Genomic DNA, 21755 nt, shown 5'->3' on the forward strand with positions numbered 1-21755 from the left:
AGAGATCCACCACAATCATTAAGTTCAGTTCCTGGGCCTGCACAGGACACTACAAAAATCACACCATGTGCCTGAGAGCGTTGTCCAAACACTTCTCGAATCCGTCAGACTGGGTGATGTGACCACTTCCTTGGGGAGTTTGTTTCAGTGCTCGATTACCCTGTGGGTCAAAAACTTTTTCCTGATATCCAACCTAAACCTCCAATGACTTAACTTACTCAAGTCCTGTCACTGGTCATCACAGAGAAGACATCAATATCTACCCCTCCTCTTCCCTACAAGGAAGTTGTAGGCTGCAATGATGAGGTCTCCCCTCAGTCTCTTCCAGGCTGAACATTTCAAGCGACCTCAGCTACTCCTCATATGGCTTCCGCTCCAGGCCCTCAGCATCCTGATTGCCTTCCTTTGCATGCTCTACAATAGCTTAATGTCTTACATTGCGGTGCCCAAAACTGTCCCCAGCACTCAACGTAAGGCTGCACAAGTGCAATGCAAATTTGCAAGTATATATGAATAAAACCGAAAGAGAAACACAAGAGTGCTGCTATTCTGCAAAAGTTTACAACATATTGCTTTGCCACGGCTCTTCCTTAAAACGGAAAAGTTTGGAAAAGGAAACGGAAGTACCCCTCTCCCAGGAGGGAGTGTCCTGGGCCCGCTCCGCCGCGCCTCACGCGCTAGGGCGGCTCCCGGCGTGCCGCGCGCGAATGCGGCCATGTTGCTGCGCAATGTTCCACACCAGCACGCAGCGCCAGCACTGGACCTTCCATGGCGAGGGTGAACTGGCGCGGCGCCGCGCTGAGGGGAACCGCCGGGCCCGGGCCAGGGCAGCGGCCAGCGGGAAGGTGCGCGGGGACACAGGAGTTGCGGGCGGGGCGGCAGGGTGAGACTGCGGCGAACTCAGGTGCGGCTTTGCTTCTCCCAAGGTGCCGCCGGGCGACCCGCTGCTGCTGGAGCCGCACGAGGAGCTGGCGCTATGCAAGTACTACGAGAAGAGGCTGCTGGATTTCTGCGCCGCATTCAAGCCCGCGATGCCGCGGTCCGTTGTGGTAAGCGAGGCGAGGAGGAGCCGCCGCCTCGGCCCTCCTTATTCCATCGCCTGCTGCCTGCTTGGCTTGTTCTTGAGGGCGCGGATATCTTTAAATCTCTTTATCTCTCTTCTCTTTTCTAGCACTACAGTATGTGGCCGCTTTTTGGGTTGTTTTGTTGTTTGTTTTTTTTTTTTTATTTCGTTTTCTGATACGTGTAGCCATTTCAGAATCTGATGTTTTTCAACGTGATCTTTTGCTTGTGGCTCTTAAACTTGTTTGGGTGACTGAAACAATCTCCCAGTCGCTAAAGGAGACGATCCGAAATTTGGGGTCGCCTTCAGATGTTTCTCCATCATTTGTGCTTCTCTGACCACAAAATAAGCTGGATTGTATACTGGCAAAATATTATCCTACAAAGGAAAAGCAGAATTACCTTGAACTTATATGTCTTGAATGCAAAAGAGCGTCTTTCAGAAGGGAGAAGTGGGGATGTAGAGCTGAAGAATGGAGTGAAATTGTCTCTCTCTCTCTCACTAAGACATTAAGGTGTATGATTTACATTGTCCCCTGTTAATCCTCCCTTTTCCACGCAGGTGTGCTGAAGAGCACCGTGCTTGAGGGTGCCTTTGAAAGATGGCAGTCACTGCCATGGCATGTTCTGTGAAGCCAGACTGATGTTTGAGAAGTAGCTCCTGCAGAGTCTCGTTTTGGAAAGCATCAGCTTTCATGCTGATAAACGTGCTGCAAAATTTACTGATGTAAAAAGTCAAATGGTTTGAATTGCTTGCAGCTTTCTGGATAATTTTTTTCAGCCTTTGATTTTTAATTTCATTAAAACACCCACTTCTTTTCATGAAGATACTGTTGGCTTTTTAAGCATGTATAAAAAACGAAAATTAGTTTGTATTACAGTTGTAATGTAAGGTTCTTGCAGGCAAAAGTAAAGAGTTTGAAATACTTAATGACATTTAATGGCTGTATGTGTCTTAGTGGCTCAGTGTATCCTGTATGCCTGTAGTATATATCCAAACTTTTGTGGTTTGTGGGTGCTTTTTTTATTTTTATGTATTTATATTTTTTTTTTTAATCCATTTTTTTCCCTCCCCATTTTTTTCAATTTAGGGAACAGCTTGCATGTATTTCAAACGTTTTTACCTCAATAATTCAGTGATGGAGCATCATCCTCGGATAATAATGTGAGTTATCAACACTTCTTTAGTTACTCTGTCAAATGAAATATTAAAGATATGATCTTTATATTTTTAAAGTCCTGAAAAAAAAACAAGAAAGAAAATCTGAGATCTTAAATAGGAGTAAAGACAAAATATGGGCAGTTTCACTGTATTTTTGCTGTATTCAGAACAAATGGATGAATGGATGCTGCATATGTCAATTGTTTGCTTTTTTGGTTTTTTCCCTCCTCAAGGCTAACATGCACATTTTTGGCCTGCAAAGTAGATGAATTTAATGTATCCAGTGCACAGTTTGTTGGTAACCTTCGAGAAAGTCCTCTTGGACAGGAAAAAGCTCTTGAACAAATACTGGAATATGAGCTGCTACTTATTCAGCAACTGAACTTCCATCTCATCATCCACAATCCATACAGGCCATTTGAGGGATTTCTAATTGATATTAAGGTAATATTCTCTGATATGCTTATGCTCTGTGTAGTAAAGTAATACAAGTCTGTCATGCATTGTCTTGAAAAACTTTATTTCCTTTTGTGCCTGTGATTTAAAAGATCTAATTTCTATAGTGATAGATACCTGAAAGATAGTTGTTTTACTTGTGGTCTTTAAGTTATTTAGGATCTTTTTGGGATAAAGGTATTGTCTGCTACTTTTCCACTTTATAAAATACTGTTGAATTGTGTGTTCTGAGCTTATGAACAGGAATGACAAACAGATGCCTTTTTTTCTAAATCATTACTTTTTAGACTCGCTATCCAGTGCTGGAAAATCCTGAAGTTTTAAGGAAAACAGCTGATGACTTCCTTAACCGAGTGGCTCTGACAGATGCATACCTGCTCTTTACTCCCTCACAGATTGCTCTCACTGCGATATTATCTAGTGGCTCAAGAGCAGGAATTAATATGGAAAGGTAGTATTTTTTTTCTTATATGCGTGATTTAAACAATCTGTTTGCTTCTTGTGTAAAATTGTTCTGCTCTAGACATTCTTAACTACTAGAATTGTGTATTTACTGATTGCTAGGACTTGTCTGTTCTTTATGTTTTAGAATGGCAGTGGTACTGTTCATTTTCACAAATAGCTGATGAAAGCAGTCAGTTGCTGTCTGGTTTTTATATTCCTTTGGAAGAAGTTAAAAAAAACTGATGACTTTGCCTTAATTAGAATAGCATAGGATTTTCAGACTCAGTTTGAGGGTTACACAGGGAAGAAAGTGGAAATATGGTAAAAACTGAGAGTCAACTGAAATTACACTGAACTGGCAGCTAATGGGCATGCTGTATCATGCTGTGTTTGGCTGCTGCAACTGTTCAGTTTCCACGGATATGCACCAGGGGTAATGTGTTGCTTTAAATCAATCTTATCTTTCCCTTTTGTGTCCTTGACACTGGTGTCTGCAGAGGTACTGTCAAACACTTTGATACTTTTTCTGAAATGTGTAGTTTGGTTTAGTTTTCTTATAGTTTTCAGATGAGCTGAAGTAGTTGCTGTAATGAGATGTACCTGGCATGTTTTAATATCATGCCACTACCTGTGAGCATTTTGCATCTGGAGTGTAACACCTGTTCTAAATCCAAAATGTTCTTTTAAAATAAAATCTTCCATCTGTTCTAAATGTATCTCAAATCTCTCTAGTTCTAAAATAAGGAGTGTTGGGAGTATTCCTTCCAGGATTCACTGTCTTCTGAGAATTGTGTAAAAACATTCAGGTGCTTACTTTAACTTGAAAGTTGATCTCATTCTTAGATCTGTGTTCTGTACTGCTCATGCCAAAATTCAGAAAACTGTGCTTGCAAAAAGGACGAAAATAATTTGTAGATAATGTGTGATTCAAGGTGTCTGAACTTGGTTGGCACATTCAGGAAGAATTCAAGTCTTTGTTACCTGTTTTCACCATACAGTTGTTATAAGCTTGTCATTTACTGTTTGATATGAGTTTTTGCTGCCAGACGTGAGAGAAGCTGATGGTCTGTGGTCAGGTGCAGCTCTAGAGATGGTACAGAACACGTGGGAATTGGAATACCTGTTGCTCTTATGGGGGAAGGGATAGAACTCCTTGGTTGTTGTGGGTGTTGGTGAGGACGATTGCTCATGTCCATTTTATCCAGGCAGTCTGCATTAGTGTTCTTACTAAAGAGAAGTTTGATCTCATTGGAAAGAGGAAGGGACCCATAGGCTCATGCAAGACAGCATTTAGTAACAGCTTTCAGCTGCCAAAAGAAGCAGGCCTGTCTTGCATGCTCTGCTGTTGCTCAGTCTGAAAACCACTATAGTAATTGCTTGTCCTGTGGGCATTTTGTACAATAGCATGATGTTGTCATAAAGTCATAAACTTAATTTAACTTAGCTCTCTGAGGCTTAGAAATACTTAATTTGGCAGTATTATTTCTTCATGACTGGTGGAATATTTTTGTTACCTTCTTAGTGACAGATTAGCTTTTTTATCACTTTATAGCACTTCAGTAAACAAAGCGTTCTTACTTATCTACTTATAAAGCTCTAGGAGATGTTAATTAAAAATAATACACTTTTTACTAACTTACAAATGATTGCCATAAATTATTATGACACTTTAAAAATTTATTCTTCAATGTCTCTTTGCAGCTATTTATCAGAAAGTCTTATGCTGAAAGAGGACAGATCAACCTTATCCAGATTACTAGATGAAATGAAATGTAAGTAAACATTGGAAAATTATGTTAAAGAATATCTCAAAATGAGGAAAAACCATCTTTTTCCAAATTACAAAAGCTTTAGATAGAAGGGTCTGCTTCAAATGGTTCTCTTCACCTTAAGGCATGCATAAGTAAGCTGCAGACAGTAGAATGAGCTACCCAGGATGTGGATAGAAGAGGAAAAACAACAAAATGAACAAATAAATTAAACAAATTAATATGAACAAAATAAAAAAATTAACAGGCAGAGGACCTGCCTGATGCTTTCAAACATAAGTGCTAGAGTCAGTTAAGTGCTAGCAACTGATTCGGAAGTGAGAAATTTATTTTGAGAACTAGATAATGGTATCTGTAGGACAGAACGAAATTGCTTTTTAAGTCACTGTATCTTAAACATTGCAGTTTCAGGCAAAGCCTGCATGTAATAACTACTACTACCAGATAAAGGACTAATGTGATGTGCCAGTATTTATACTGCACATCTGGTTTGCAGCTATAAGATGTTTCAGAAGATGCTTAGTTTCACTAGTGTGAGAAATATCTTTGTGTGTGTGTGTATATTTTACAAATAATAAGAATGCTACCATGGTAAAAGGAAGTGTAGTACACTGATTATTACCTTTTTGTATTTAAATGAAAAGGCTGTTATATGAAATTCTCAGTAGGTAATCAGTTACTGAATGCATTAAGCTAATGCATGCACTTCAAGTGGGAGTGGTGGCAGTGAAACTAGGCTGGCTGACATGAGCAGTGAATGCACCATACAAGTAACCAGGGTCTACAAATTCAATTTACCTTTAATTTATAAAATTTAAGATGTCCTTTACTTTCTGGTCTTCTAACAAATCAGGTCTTTAAACTTCCATTGCTGAGATGGAAGGGAATGCTGGGATCACTTACTCTTCAGTTTTTGTGGATGGTAGCTTTAGCCCAAAGCTAGCTCTTCTGTAAACATAAGATGATTGGAAGGAAATTTTTCAAACATTTGTAAATTACTTCTACAGAGTACTGGTGGTAGAGAAAAAAAAACTTGTAAATTTAATTTGCACTATTAGAAAGACTGGAACTGGTATTTTTTTAGGACAGCAGGTACAGTGTTGATTACAAAAAATACCTGTATATTTTGAACTTGTTAGCAGAATAATGTGAACTCTGCCTAAGGAAATCCAGTGTGGGTGATGCTGGATACTTGTTTCAGTGTAGTTACAATGAGGAAAGGAAGGATGACCTCTTGGCTCAAGCCTGGCTATGACATAAGCAATACTCAGCCACACTGGAGACTGGACAGGGTTGTGTTATTCACAAGTGTGGTGGGTTGACCCCAGCTTGATGCCAGGTGACCACCAAAGTTGCCAAGTGACCACCAAAGACCCTATCACTGACCTCCCTAGCTGGGCAGGGGAGAGAAAAAAAATAGCAAGTTCATGATAAGAGCAGGGAGAGAGGTCACTTACAGTTACTATCATGGGCAAAACAGACACAACTGGGGGAAATTAATTAATCACCAATCAGATCAGAGTAGGGTAATGAGAAGTGAAAACCAAATCTTAAAAAGACCTTTTCCCCACCCCTCCCTTCTTCCTGGGTTCAATTTCACTCATGAATTCTCTTCCTCCAGTGCAGGGGGACTAGTCAGTGTATCATGTTTATCATGTTTCTGTTGCTCCTTCCTCCTCACATTCTTCCCCCATTGCAGTGTGGAGTCCCTCCCACAGAGACAGTTATCTACAAATTTTTACAACATGAGTCCTTCTCACATGCTACAGTTCTTCATTAACTGCTCTAATGTGGGTACATTACATGGGATAGAGCCCTTCAGAAATAGGCTGCTTCAGTGCCATTCTCCCATGGGGTCACAAGTCTTGCCAGCAAACATCTGTAGTGTAGGTTTCTCTTCCCTACATGGTATAGTACATAGCATGGTATTCCCAAGGGGTCACAGCCTCCTTCAGGCACATCTACCTGCTCCAAAGTTGCCTCCTGTACAGGCTGTAGGTGCAGCTGCATACTCCACACTCCTGCTGACCTCCATGCAGGGAAACAGCTGCTTCACCATGGTCTGCACCAGGAGAATCTGTTTCTGTGCCTGGAGCACTTCCTTCCTCATGTTTCTCCCTGACCCTGGTAGATGTAGGGTGTAGATGTTCTCATATATTCTCATTCCTCTTTCCAGCACCCATTAGTGTTGCATCAGTTTTTGGATTTTGCCCTTAACATGTGTTATCACAGATGTACATCCACTATCACTTAATAGGCTTGGCCTTGACCAGTGCTGGATACATCCTGGAACCATCTAGCATTGCCTCTGTTGTGCATGGGGGGAGCCTCTACCAGCGTCTCATAGAAGCCACTCCTATAGGCCCCCCACTACCAACATCTTGCCATGCAGACCCAACACAACAAGGCAGAGCAGAAATTATCTGTGTGCTTACAGCTGTGTTGTTGCCATTTTAGGCATGAAAAATCTCATTAAAAAATATGAACTGCCGAGGCCTGAAGAGGTTGCTGCTCTAAAAAAGAAGTTAGAAAAGTGTCACAGCTTGGACCTCTCATTTAATACAAACCCGTAAGTATATCTTGGATGTGTTAAACTTTGGCCTTTTTTATTGGCATATGAACATTAATATTTTCTTACCTGTGTGAGTGATGGAAAATGAAAACCCTTAAATGTGCACACAGTGTTTGCCTGCTTGCTGTATCTGCTGGAAGCTGAGGTCAAAGACTCAAAGTAGTGTTTTCACTAATACATGAACAGGTTCTTATGTGCAGATCTGCATGGCAAGCTGATTATTTTGTAAAACAAAACTGGAATACTGGGTGGCTTCTAAGGTGTGACCATTTGATGTTGTATGTGATGAGAACTAAGGGCTTTAAAATCAGGTGATTAAAACAAGAATGCTGTAAAGGCTTAATGTTTTCTTAAGAATTATGTGGATGGAAAGGACTACGCCCTGAACTTCCAGCAAAATGCATGCTGAGGCATTGGTATTCATTTTTTATGAAACAGGTATGTCCATATTGTAATCCTGGTGTCAAATGATGACAGTCTTAACTTATAAAAATACCTAAGCATTTCACTTTTCTTCTGGGTTAGGAAGAAGAGGAAAGGTTATGAAGATGATGAATATGTCACAAAGAAAAGTAAAATGGATGAGGTTAGTAAACTTATTATACAAGTTTTTCCTGTTTTTTTTCACCCTTAATGCCAAGACAAAAGTGACACAGCTATTGAGATAAATTTATGCATCTGTATTACAATTTTATTTGTTGTGCAGACTGAACCTTTTTCAACTTTTCTTCCAGAGCTTTTGTTTGGACAATGGTTAGGAGAGAGTCCATGCTGGCAGTGGAGTAGAACCCTTTTTAATTGGACTCATTTTGATACTAAAGATGCTGGATACTGATAGTGTAAGACACACTAAGGATGGAATTTAGAAAAACTTGCTAACATCTAAAGAGGGTCACCTACCAAATTGTGAAGATAAAAGACAAGATTTGTGTCTTGCTATTAGAGATTATCATAGTAGGTTGATGCTATAGTGTAAAATTAGACTCTAAAACATTATTAAGACAAGATTATAATAAAATTGGCATTGAAGGAATATGCTAACAAGATGCGGGACCTTGAACTTATTTTATAATTTTATTGCTGCAAAAATTTTTAGTAAGTTTTCATTCCAAATGCCAGTCTTGAAAAGTATACTAAAACTGGCAACTCCATAAAACAGGCACTTGGAAAACTGTTCACTTTATGACAGAATGACTTAGAACTAACAGCTCTGTATGAGCTTTGGATGTTTCACTTGTTTCCTGCCCCAGTTTAATTTGTATTAGTTACTCTGCTATGGTCTGAGGCAATTTTGATTTTGGATCTTCTTTTTAATTTATATCTGTAATTGTTTCCTAAAGGAGTAACCTGATAGGATATTCACATAGCCTACAGCACGTTGTGATCAACTTTTTTACAGTTCCAAAGGTCCTGAAACTCACGGTTTTTCATTAGTGATGTATCTGAACTGGGTTTCTACTTGTGTATATTTTGCTGAGTAATAGCCACATGAAAGAGCAGATCTCCACTGGCCAGGACATTAAGGAGAAAGTGTGCTTAACTTTTTTAAAACTTACAGTGTGTGCAGACTGCTCATATCTTAACAATGGCTTCACTAATCCTGTAGTTAGCTGATATTAGACTGTAATCTACAAAGCTGTAAAAAGCAGAGGACTTCAGCAGAAGGTGCAATATGAGCTATTTTGGAAATCTCTACATAGTTATCCAACATGAAGCTCATGCTTCTTTATCTCAGGTGCTGAAGAGTGTCTAACATGACTCTGGGTCCATGACTGTTAAGCATAGGTATGGATAGCTAGTTTTAAGGTTAAAGGCCTGAACTGCCCCAAGTTAAAATATTTCTTAGTCTTCTGTTCATGGAATTTCTCAGTAAGGTCTTAAATCCAGCCCATAAGCACCACACCACCACACACAAATGTTGCTCAAGGTGCTGTGTTTTTCCTTCTATTAGGAAGAGTGGACTGATGATGATCTTGTGGATTCAGCATTACTTTGAAGGAAGATGGACTCCTACCACCCTCTGGTGTCAGGTGTGACTGCCTGCCACAGGTTCCTTATTATGTGTCATAAGATCTTTGTGCTGTTAGTTCTTACCTTTTAATTTTAGTAAAGCCTTTCAATTTCCTAAAAGAAAAAGTTGTGGTTCAATTAAACCATTACATTATTAACCATTACAGGTCCAACACTAGTAAGATTAGCTTCAAGAAATCTGGCCCTTGTTTTTGATTCAGAAACAGTTTGATGTGGCTGCAGTGTAGTGTTATGAGCACCAGGTGATTTATTTCCTTTTCATATACCCAGTTAGAGTTCTACAATACAAACACGTACATGCAGCTTTGGGTGTTTCCCAGTTTGATTGTCTTTGCTGCATTTTGTGTGTAACAGGTAAATTAGGTAGGCAGCTCTGTCTTCCAGTTTGTATTTTTACCATGTTATATTGCCTGTACCAAAGCAACCAAATCTACAAAAGAATCCCTGTTAATACACTCTGTTAAAGTTTTAAGTAGGACACACTGAAAGGTAAATTACTTACTTGTCTGAGATACAGTTTAACATAGACTTGACATGGTTATGGAACAATCTAAGAAAAAGACTTCTCTAGTAACAAGGTGTTGCAAACACATGTATTTTCACTATGGAGGAACATCACATGTGTCTGCCCAGTGCCATACATATGATATCTGGGAGCTGTCACCTTCAAGCAGCTGTTCCAGCTGGAGACCAGGGCAACACAGCAAGAGCCACTTTAGTATTCCAGCAAAGGTGCAAAAGCAAAGTCTCTGATTTTATGTGACAGTGATTTGGCAGTTCTGATAGACAGGAAAAATATCCTAGGTGTTGTAAAGATTTGCAACAGTGTTTGTATGTTAAAATTATTTATGTGGTTATCTCATTGGTCTTGTCAGTGAATCTTTTTATTCCCTATTATTATATCACTGCCTAGAACATAACACACAGTGATGATGAAATACCCTTTAAATCAACAGCACATTTTACTTCTTAATTTTTTTAACAGTTTATGGCACTGTGGTGGGCAGGAACACTAGACAAGGTTGCTCCAAGCCTCGTCCAATGTCACCTTCAACACTTCTGTGGACTGGGGCTTCTCTGGCTTCTCTGGCACTCTGCCAGTGCCTCAGCCCACTCACAGGAAAGAATTTCTTTTTATTAAATCTCAACCTATGCAGGGAGTTTTAACATATATTTTCTCACCCAAAAATGTACAAATTAAGGCATTAGGACAAGGTAATGCTGTCTGAGGACTCATGCTCAAAAAGTGACACATTGTAAACACTGCAAAGTATACCACCAGTGCTGACACTAAAAAATTTCCACAGTAGCCATGAAGCCAGTTTTCATAGAGTTAGAAACAGGCAGCTTGATTTATTTTAAAAACTTACTTTTCACTTATAAAAATATTTATGCTAAACTTACAGTACAAAAAAAGACCAAACGATACCTATTTTATAAAATGGTTTAATGAATGCATGCATGTCTGATATAATGATCAATAAATTTACTGAATTCAAATTATTTACTGTTGTAAACATTTTACAAAAGCATTGTGACTTATCTGGATATACAGTTCTTGGTGGAAAAACTATTCAGATGAATCAGTGGCACATCAAAAAAATAAAGCTGACAAGACCCATTCTGCATATTCTCTTTCAACATCATTCCAGCAAGAGAAACAGCATGGTATAAAACATGTACAGTAAAGGTGGTTCCTACCATAACATCAAATTCTGGAAACTGTAAATACAACTTAAAAGTGGTTGAAACGGTCAGAAGTCATAATTATTGTAACCAGTCAGAAATTACAGTAAGAAATGTTATCCAGTTAGTTATAGGTGGTTGTCAGAACAACATCTTTCTTCTCATGTCAGTTGATAATTCTTTTCCAATCAGACAGCAAAAACTTTGGCAATCAGAGGTGCTGAAAATTTCAAAGTCCTAGACACAGTCACAGCATTTTCTCTGCGGAAGGTTAACTGTACACCAAGGCTCAGAGGTTGTGAAATTTCATTGTTTCCAAGTGGAAAAAAAAAAAAGTGCAAATGTCCTGCACAGATAGCTTAAAAAAAAAGCTGCTGGTACAATCATTCACCAACAGGATCTTTGTTTTCTTTTTGCATAGTTCACACATCACTGGGAATGTGACAGGGTGTGCTGTTTTTGGCAAGAGCAAGAAGGAAGTGATACTGGTGAGAGTTGCCATGTTGGGCATGCTGGATCCATGCAGAATTCAGTCGAGAGCTGCTACCTGATGTTGTTAGACACCGAATACTGATTTTGTTTTTGTTGTAGCAGTTCAGTAATGGCCAAAAGCTTCTTAAGAACATGCTGTAAAAAAGAGTGAGTCAGTAAAACTACATGTTAGCTACTGAAGAGAGAAAAGGCCTGCCTGAGCAGCATTTTCAGCATCAGTCTATCAGACCTGCGACTTGAAGTTTAAATATATTACTAAAAAGAGAAAATGTCTGATTCCCTAGCCAATAAGGATAGTCTTTAAACGATGTTAGGGACTTTGCCTGTCCTCCCATGGATGTTCTTGCTTCTTTGTAATTAACAGGAAGGCAGAGGAAGTGTACAGCTAATACAACACACTATCAAAATCTGCCAGCAGTTTTCCAAGCATACAGGTGTACTGGCAAACTAGTAAGCAGAAATAAGGTATTAATAGAAAGCTAAAGATAGTGAATTTGGTTCTCAACTGAAAAAAAAAATCCAGATCTGAAAACTTAAGACCGAGAGAGTCTGTCAGGAGACAGTAATTTTGTGGATTTAAGGCTTCCTCCAGAAACTTAAATAAAATAAAACACCCAAAGCTAGTTGGTTTTGTTGCATGGAAGAACAAAACTATGGATTAAGTATTTCCTTCACAGCTAATAACCCCATGGTGAAATACAACATCATACTGCTAACAGAAATACCACAAAAGAATCCGTCAGTATGGAGGAATAATTCAGGACTCAGCACCCATGACCTACGATTTCTGTTAACTCACCTGCATCACCCCTCGTTCATTGCTGAGTGTCCGTAGCTCATCTGAGTGTGCCACACAGATCTCATGCAAAGCTGCCAGGTCACGGGAGAGGTCAGTTCGGGAGTGCTCTGCAGTGTCTGGGAGCTCAGGAACATTCTTCAACAAAGTAGAAGACAGCAGATTTAGGGTGCCAAGTCCAACTTTGGTCTTTCCAGCTAAACCTCCAGTCCACCCTTCTATTATTTATTATCTGTTTATTTTCTTCTCTTCACAGGCATGTGTTTTGTGAGGATGCTGCAATTTGTAGTGCTAGGAGAATTCTTACTACAAGATCTGGTGTTGCTCTACCTTTGAGCTCACCAGAAACCTACAGCATTTTGATACTCAAACCCTCTAAATGAAGGGAAAATCCATCCATTTAGGGTTTTTTAAATCTAAATGAGAGAAAAGCAACAAAATTCAGCAAAATCTGCTGTTATCTGTCAAGTAATTCATTAAACTGATGATAAACCAGTAATGCTGCAATTAAAACAGCCGAATAATCCAACAGGTATTTTCAAACCAACAGTTATCAGAGACCTCATGTAAAATCTGTCATTTAAAGAAAACTGATGTATCATAATATGCAGAAGTTGTGATTTAATCACAAAAGGATGACATCTGAAACCTACCCACATGCCACCCTTTTTTTTTTAAGTGTTCTGAGATATCTTCTAGGATACTTCTTAAAATTATTAATTCAGGATGCTTAGCATATTTTTTTTCATCTCACTTTTTAAAATTAATTACTGCATTTAAAATACTTACATATAAAACATGACCTAACTCCTGTTACAGCAATCACACCCACAAAATAGTCACGTTTCATAAGAACAGAGTGACAGCATTTCACTTTCAAACTACAATATGTAGAATGCACGGAGTGAAGCTTTTGCCAGTTCTAACTGAAATTCAACCTATTTTTTAAAGAAAAATTACTTTCAGTCTCTGATTAAAACCATGTTATATATAAAAATTTCTGGTTTAAAAACCAGAAATTTCAGCTTCTCACATTTACAGAGGCACTAAATTAATAAAATCTTGCGCAGGTAATTGATGGTTTTAATTCCATATGACAGACCAGCAATTTTTAAATAAGTATTAAAAAACAGATAAAAGCATTCAAAACTATGTGGCAGCTGATGCATTACTGAGCTAGTTAATAAGAGGTGTAAAAAATTTTAATTTACAATTCTGCTATGTAACTTCAGCAAATATTTTTTTAACCACTTACCCCAAGCTCATCCAAGAACATGATCATGCGATGTTTGTTGCTCTTGATGAATGGATTTACCCCTTCCATATATGGCTCCTAGTAATTTTTAAAAGTATTCATTAACAAATCATTGCCAAGATAATTGTCACATCTGAGATGAACACAGTGCAGTCAGGCAAATGACACTGCAAAACGACTATGTAAATAAAAATAATAATATCTTTTTTCTAGTGTATTTCTAATGTCTAGTGTGCTGGCAGTCAAAAGACTACAGAATTTGGTTTTCTTGTATTCAGAAGATAGACAACCTGTGATTCAGAATTCTTCTTATACATGCATACAGACAGAAATTTGTATCAAGGTGATTGTCTCTAAATACCTGCTTGCAGTGAATAGATGCTCTGTGTTCAGAGGTATCATCAGGAACAAGTGCTTTCTTTCATGTTTTGTCATTAACTCTTACATTCCAAGTTCTGTGTGTCAGAGAAACAGCCTTCTCACACCAGCCTGAAGTCATGTTAATTATGCTTAAATCAACAGATGTACTTTTAGCAATATTTCAGCCTGGAAATTGAGACCAGTCACTGCTGGCATTCTCTTAATGTCTTAATAGAAACTTCATTGAAAGCTTGGGCTTATTAGTGCAATAAATACACTTGACTTACAGTTTTCATTATGTCTAGCAGTATGATAGTATAAACAGGACAGCTTTGAAGTGCTCTACCACAGAAAACACCAATCTAACAAGTGATAAATGCACGGTCAAAGTAAAGAAGAGGAAGTCATAGGTTCTGCATGAGAAAATAGCAACAGATTTTTTGCATGCGTTGAACAGGAACATATGAAAGGTATACTGGAAACACAGTTCTCTGTAGGATGTTCTCTGTATGTAAAATTATATTCACCTTTGCTCCAAATTCAACCAGATTTGCTAGATTCTGCACAGACTTGGCGACCAGCGTCAGTGTTCTTGCAGCAGTGGGGGAAGGAGAATCTGGCAGGAATGCACAGTAGATAATCACTGGCCATTCGATTTAAAATTAACAGCAGTAACATGCAAATAAATTCTTTTCCCATGCATATTTTTATTGATTTTTAAAATATAAAACAACTGCATCTGAAAGATATCACTTGGTAAAGTAAAATATATTGCTTTTGTAATGTCTAAAAGCCATGTTAATCTGATAATCTTATTTTCTGTAACAGTAGCACAGACCAAGAAGGCAAAATAAATGTTACTAAGAGTTAGGAGAAATGATAACCATTTGCTCAAAACTTGAGTTTTGCTGAAACTTGTTAAAATATTTACCTTTGAAATTTAAAAAAAAAAAGTTTACATTTTTCTTATCTGCTTAAACCCACATCCCACATAAGTGAGCACTGACAAGTTACTGACAGCAGGAAAACAAAGTCAATGTTACATGTGATCATAGCCTGTATTTCTATGAAACTCCAGTCTGTAATGACTGTGACTATAAACACTTCACATTAAACACTGAAGTCAGAATTTTTCCAACAAGTGATGTTACCAAGAAAATTACTTTTCCCTCCAGTTAAGGTAAATGGCCTGGTTGAAAACATTCCACTGATAGGGTTTTAGGATTCTATGGTCTGTAAGTTTCCCTTAACAGTAGTCGAGAATACTAGCTGGAGGTAACTCAGCACGATTGTAATGGACAAGCTCAAAAGGCATTACTCAAAATTTTTAAGTAGTTCTTTACACCTGCAGTCACATGGCAACCCAAGTTAGGAGGGTACCTAACTTGCAAACCACACAAAGATAATAGAATGCCAAAGAAATTATCACTTGTTCCAGGTCATATTTCTCAAATGCTTTCTCCAAAGCGTATACAGGAATGATTGCTCTGTGAGAGAAAGGAACTTTGTCTGACACAATCCTTCTTATTTAATAGTTTAAAGACTGATGATAAGAAAACAAGCCACATTATCTTAAAAACTGTCTTTGAATAACAAAAAAAGCTCTTCTGAACTGGATTTTTTTATTTTCTCCTATATTTCCTATTTTTCAGCCTTTTTGAAGGCCATCCCTTTCTCATCTTAAAGATTCTATATCTAAGATCTACTGTATTTAATGGCTGGAAGCCATCTAAGCAGGATATTCAAATTATTCAAGAAAAATTTTCTAGGTGCACCAATGTATTCCAAGCTCTGTAGACACAAACCAACTTTATAAATCTTGTACATTTCAGAAATACCACTGCATTCAGCTATTAACTCTGTCATTGCACTGTATTCAAAGTGATGTCTGAAGTTCCCATAGTTACATTTTTCACAGTGCTAAAATACATTAAACATTGCTAGACTTGACTCAAAATTTTATTATTAAATATCACAGTAGATGTCTTTTTTTTACTTTAAATTATACTGCGGGTATCTGCAATCAAGCCTTTGAGGGTGAAAAGCCTATACCCTAAGAAGAAGTTAGCCAAATGATGTGGATAACTTGATTTGAAACACAGCATTCAAAAAAACTTCCTATTTTGCTACATCAGATGCTACAGTGATTTCATGTCTCCTGCTGCATAAAATATAGATTTGATCTGAAGCACATAGTCACCTGAGATGATATTAAACATCCTTGGATTCAGGATAGCAGGACAAATCAGTCGAAGAAAAACAAAGCCACTGAAATGAAATAAAATTGTGTTTTTTCAAAACCATTAGAAAATACAAGTAAAATTCTGTAGTCTTTCAGTAATAAAGACAATGTGGCATCTTGTTGAGACAATCACCAAGAAACTAGCCTGTGCTATGTAAAAATATAAATCAAGATCATCATGCTACGATTCTAGGAACTGCAATGAAATCTCAAAGAGAGGCACACTGATTTCCCAGTAAAGGTGAATGAACTGTTTAATCATGTAGGAGGAAATTAATTGCCAAGTAATTATGAAGCCAATCCCTGACCATGCTTGTCTCAAAAAGGACCCACCCTTGGTCTCTGACCTCCCAAAAACGTCTCCACTGTCTGCTACTGCATCCATCTCACAGCCAGCCACTTCCCCAGGCCACTGTAAGCTGGAGAACAGGAGTGGATGAGCAAAAAGATCTCTCTTGTCAGAACACACCTTTAGGTCAGCTTCAGCTGATCATTTATCCTGACAATCTACACTTCAATAGCAAAATGAGGGATCTGCTGCTTGCCACTATGAAAGAATTGCTGCCATTTTAAAAGCTGGAAAAAGAATGGTCTGTTCTAACTGCAGAACTAGGAATTCTTACAGCAGGAACCCAGAATAGGTTTCAGCAGCATGAGAAAAATCTATTTTCCTGTTAATACCAGAAGTAAAAATCACCACTCACGTTAACCTCAACTCCAGCTAATTGTTGTATAATGAAGTGACATACAGACCAATTAAGTCAATCTAAAATATCTGTAATTTTATCCTTGGACACCACCAGCAGGCTGGATTTCACCACAGCAATATCAGAGCCTGACTTGTAATGAAAGGAGGAAGGGAACTTTGCCTGTTGTTAAGTACACAGTTAGTCCACGTTTCTTTAAAGAGACAAATATAGTGATGTTGATGCACCTTCTTGTAAGTCCAAGATACCTAGTATGTTCCACCATACATGTATCTTTAAGAAATACCAGTTATGGGCTGGTAAGAAAACAGTTCTCGGCAAGAGGTTAAGCTAAAATAATTTTTGTGGTGAGAATTCAAAGCTACAAGTCAGTAATTAATTTTGAAGTCTTGGCACATACACCAGTCACTCTTTTAAAAAAGTGCCCAAAATTGAAGGCCAACAAGGTACACATCTAGCAGAGACCCTGCTGATAGGGAAGATCTAATATTCCTTACCTTTGTCAACCTGCCTAAATTAGGAACGAGCAAATATCTATAATAGAGTTTTAAACCAGACAGAAATGGTAGCACATTATGACTGATACAATAGAGAAGAGATACCCAGATATCAAAAACTGTCCATCTGGCTCTGAATATTGAATCATTCTTAAACCAAAAATAGCACAATGGAAGGTAATAAACATCACTGAAGGCGGTGAAACTGCACTCCAAAGAAAAATCTCTAGTATCTACTTGTGAAAATGGAACACCACAAAAGCAAGTGACAAAATATTTTAGCATCCAGTGGAGACTACTGGGAAAACAAAGTGAGCTGCGTGTTCACTAAGGAAAGCCACATGGTCCTCTCTGGAGCTGGGGAGGAACAGCCAGAGATTGGACCTGGGGAGGAACAGCCAGAGAAAGGGAATTCACTACTGACCTTTACAGCCCTCCAGCAGCTTAGCCCTTCAGAGTAAAAGAAGCTCTCAAGTAGGAGCAGTCTCCATTTGAAGGCAATGCCACTTCACAGAATGAAACACATAAGGCTTCTGGTGTCAAAACGATAAATACAAGCCGAAGACAAATACTCTGAAAGATCCCTCCATGGGAGATTAACCTTAACTAACCATACAACTGCTTGACACCAGGAAAAGAAAAGCTGAGGCTCGGATACCCTTAAAATCCCTGCCACGTTTAGAAAAAAGTGTCAAGACTGCAGCTTTGTCAAAGGTTTTTGTTTGACCTGCCCTGGCAATGAACAGTTAGAGTTAGTTTTGTATTGTGCTGGTTTAATAATGTAGACTGGAGTTTTGGTGGCTGGTGTGAGTTCAGAAGAGCCAGGTTCTGTAACCTCCAGCAGCATTTTCAGAGGAGCTCCAGAATATTTCAATATTTCAATGATTGGGCCTGTAGTACTGTAAATTCAAACTGAAAACCATTAGGTAAAGCTATACTGACCTCTATACTCTATCATTTTATTTTGACAAGGCTCTAAGAACAAGACCAAGAATCCAGCAAGCTCAACCTTTAACTGGGACATTGTGCTTCATTATCATAAATATCTTAAGCACTGCAGTAACCTTTGTAAGTTCATACAGTTTTGTCACTGAAAGAAATAGATAAGCATACTGAAGTACGTCTCCAACAAGGCTTCAAAGAAAAATTTCCAGAATAAGGTTGACAAGCAACTTACCTAACAACCCTGGTTCTCATGGTAGTGTTAGCTGGCCATTTGTTTTGAACAGACTTCTGCAGGCACCCATAAATATACCTCAATGTCCTGCAGAAATAGTAGCCAATTACTCCTTCCATTAAACTTACAGAATCAAAAAAGCAGGTCGGAAAGGACTTAGACCAACCTCCTACTTGATGCAGAACTATTATCAACTTTATATTAATAACTTAGACAAATCTTTAAATTATAAATTACCTCTTAGTTAAAGTTAACAAATTTATAAGAATTGTATTTTAAAAGTTGTTTTCAAAAGGAAAACCTATTCTGTGATCATTCAGATGTGAATTAAATGTTTTGTAACTGTTTGCTTAAGTAGTATTCCCTTTTTGAAAAAAGACCGCTTTGATGGTTGAATTTTCTTTTTGTTTCTCTCTTAACTAAACAAAAGTTTTTCTTTCCATACATGACATACAGTGAAAAAAGAAAGTTAAGCACCACAGCAATAGTTCTCTCCCATGAAAGAAAAATAAAAGGACATTTGTGGTGTATTTCAGAAAATGCTGATCACTGCATCATATACTTAAAAGGACTGCAATTTTCAATGCTAACCTTGCCAGCACTAACACAAAAGAAAATTCCGTGCTACTGCAATGACTCAAAACTGAGGGTTTCATATACTTTAAAAGCTAATGACACTATGAAAGGAAACTCTGTATTATCCACTTTATATTAGAGGATTCAAATCTGAGGTGTGAAAATAAGTTAGTTTATCAATTAAAAGAAGCAGGGGAGAAATAGCCTCTGCATTTCCCTAGCAGACAAAAAGAGGCATAGAATGGTATCATTAATATGCTGTTAATAATTCCATCTCTATCTCAGAGGAGGAAGACTAACAAATAGACATCACTGTCCGCTAACTACCACCGTCTTCTACTTTTCTGTAAAAATATGAAATTAACTATTTTATTACTATTTTGTCCCTGATCTCAAGTCTTGTAGTTTCTCCTTTAAAAGAAAACCAAATGTGCCAGCCAGAGGCTTTTGTAAAACACTATTAATTGCCAGAAGTGTTACTTTCCCCCATCTATTTTTCTCTGTTTCTATACAGCAACATTAGGATAAATCAGTAAGAACATAATTTTAATGTACAATGTTATTCATGGAAACACAAGTTTTCAAATATAAATCTGAACAGAAAAGTGCAAACTTACGGGGGCAGTATCTCTGCAGCCATGAATATCTTCTCTACCAATTCTGAAAGTATACTGAGCAGATGTGCCAAATTAGTGTTTACATCTTCATTTTTTTCTAACTTCGAGGGATTTAACTAAAACAGAAAAAGAATATGTTTATTCTTGTATCTAGAACTACTTTTTTTTTTTTTTTTCTGAATATTACACACTGAGTAGTGTTTCAAAGCAAATGAAATATTGTGCAGTCGTACAAGTCTCTTACAGAAATCAATAATGTTTCAATAAGTTGTCAGGGAGTGTGAAGCAACAGTTTTAAGTTCTAATATATATATGTGGCTTTTATCAGCTTGGATATTCGCCATTTTTTCATCTTTTTATCTCTCTCAATGCAAATTTCTGATGACTCCTATCTTTTCCACAGTGAAGTTAAAGTGAAACACAGGAGTTAGGAGGGTCATTTTTAAAAGAGTTTCAGGATCAGTAACAAGCATTTAATATGGAATTTTACAATTAAAACAGAAGTTCAGATCCTGATTTCTACAATATCTTGAGTGCAACAAGAGTTACCTAGATTAGGACATTCAGTAACAGCTGCAGAATCCCTGCTAAATGATTAAAAGAAATTTTGATTATAAAACTTAGTAAGTTTTACTTACATTATTCATAATAATGTTTGAAGCCAAAATCCAGGAAAACATATAAAAACATCTCTTAATTAATTCAGTTTCTGTATTTCTGATGTAAAAATGTCTAGTTCTAAAAAAAGTATTAAATGTCTCTCCAACTAATATTTAATGTAAACACAATAGTTAATAACCAGTGGATTATTGGGTCAACAAACCAAAATGTTTAAAAACACAGTTTAAGGTATCACCTCACAGGACTGCTTGCTCTCCATGATCTTTAATATGGAGTCTTTCAGCGCATGATGAACGAAACTTGTTGCTGTGGCTTTCATATACTGTTCCATAAGTGTGCTTGCTAAAGTGGTGGCACGGAACAAGGTAGTAGCTTCATCTGAAAAAAGAAATTGGAAAGAGAAAAACTGAAAAAAGGAGACACGAAAAAGAGAGGAAGAACATGATTACTCTTTGACATAAGCTGCAACTAAAGGAGGAGAAAAAAAAGATAGCACCCAAACCCTTTCCTCCCCACCTGTCCAGAATTCCAGTAAATTTTTGTGGGATTTAGTGCAGTACCTTCCATGCTTATCTCCCTGTCATTTAGTGTTCGTAACAACAAGGACTCAAGCTTTTCATGAAGAAAAATCTTCAGTAAAATGCCAGCCAACAGTGTTCTATCCTGTCCACAAACATGTGATAAGGCATAGACTACATGAAGTTCTTTCTGGAGTATAAGCTGAAAGAAAAACAAATTTAAAATATTTAGAAATTTCTCCTTAGATATAACAGTTTTGGAAAAATACTACACACACACACACACATATATATATATATATATATATATATATATATACACATAGCTGTCACTTAAAAATATTATTTGATTTACAGCGACCGGTGTTACTGAGATCCCTCTCAACTACTGAAAAATACTAGTTTTGACAGATAAACCAGATAAATGGATGGTTAAACTTAAGTTCATACCTCTTTAAACTCACTGTATTCTTCTTCTGGCATGATCTTCTCCATGGAATATCGCGCTCGAACGCGCAAAGATCCTGGCTCAATACCCTTTAATGGTACATAGGAACTGAGTTGAAACCACTCATCTGTTGCATGTCCTTTTTGTAATCGGCTTAATTGGCAACGCATGAACACTTAAAAGAAAAAAGAAGCATTGTTCAGGTAGGTTATCTCCACCAAAATAAATGCTACTATTAAATAAAAAATGGTTTTATTTTTAACATAT

General features: G+C 37.6%; 2 protein-coding genes across 4 annotated transcripts in view; one reads left to right on the forward strand and one right to left on the reverse strand.

Moving 5' to 3' along the window:
* The first annotated feature begins 713 nt into the window (after window positions 1-713).
* CCNH (cyclin H) lies at window positions 714-11124 on the forward strand. The gene is made up of 9 exons (XM_063181504.1): window positions 714-845; window positions 927-1049; window positions 2154-2227; window positions 2458-2668; window positions 2968-3131; window positions 4826-4896; window positions 7351-7462; window positions 7991-8051; window positions 9417-11124. The coding sequence occupies exons 1-9, from the start codon at window positions 729-731 to the stop codon at window positions 9459-9461; spliced, it is 978 nt and encodes a 325-aa protein (XP_063037574.1). The 5' UTR covers window positions 714-728; the 3' UTR covers window positions 9462-11124.
* The window catches only part of RASA1 (RAS p21 protein activator 1), a 48116-nt gene continuing 37287 nt past the window's right edge, over window positions 10927-21755 (reverse strand). For all 3 annotated transcript variants that reach the window (XM_063181501.1, XM_063181503.1, XM_063181502.1), the window contains 10 exons: window positions 21491-21663; window positions 21083-21242; window positions 20758-20900; window positions 19902-20017; window positions 18709-18795; window positions 16286-16353; window positions 14613-14701; window positions 13726-13803; window positions 12474-12608; window positions 10927-11809 (listed from right to left, as the gene is read on the reverse strand). In XM_063181501.1, the coding sequence (XP_063037571.1) occupies window positions 11726-11809; window positions 12474-12608; window positions 13726-13803; window positions 14613-14701; window positions 16286-16353; window positions 18709-18795; window positions 19902-20017; window positions 20758-20900; window positions 21083-21242; window positions 21491-21663 (1133 nt within the window). In that variant the 3' untranslated portion in view covers window positions 10927-11725. The remainder of the gene's footprint in view (window positions 11810-12473; window positions 12609-13725; window positions 13804-14612; window positions 14702-16285; window positions 16354-18708; window positions 18796-19901; window positions 20018-20757; window positions 20901-21082; window positions 21243-21490; window positions 21664-21755) is intronic.

This window comes from Melospiza melodia, chromosome Z (assembly GCF_035770615.1).
Source record: "Melospiza melodia melodia isolate bMelMel2 chromosome Z, bMelMel2.pri, whole genome shotgun sequence".
NCBI lineage: Eukaryota > Metazoa > Chordata > Aves > Passeriformes > Passerellidae > Melospiza > Melospiza melodia.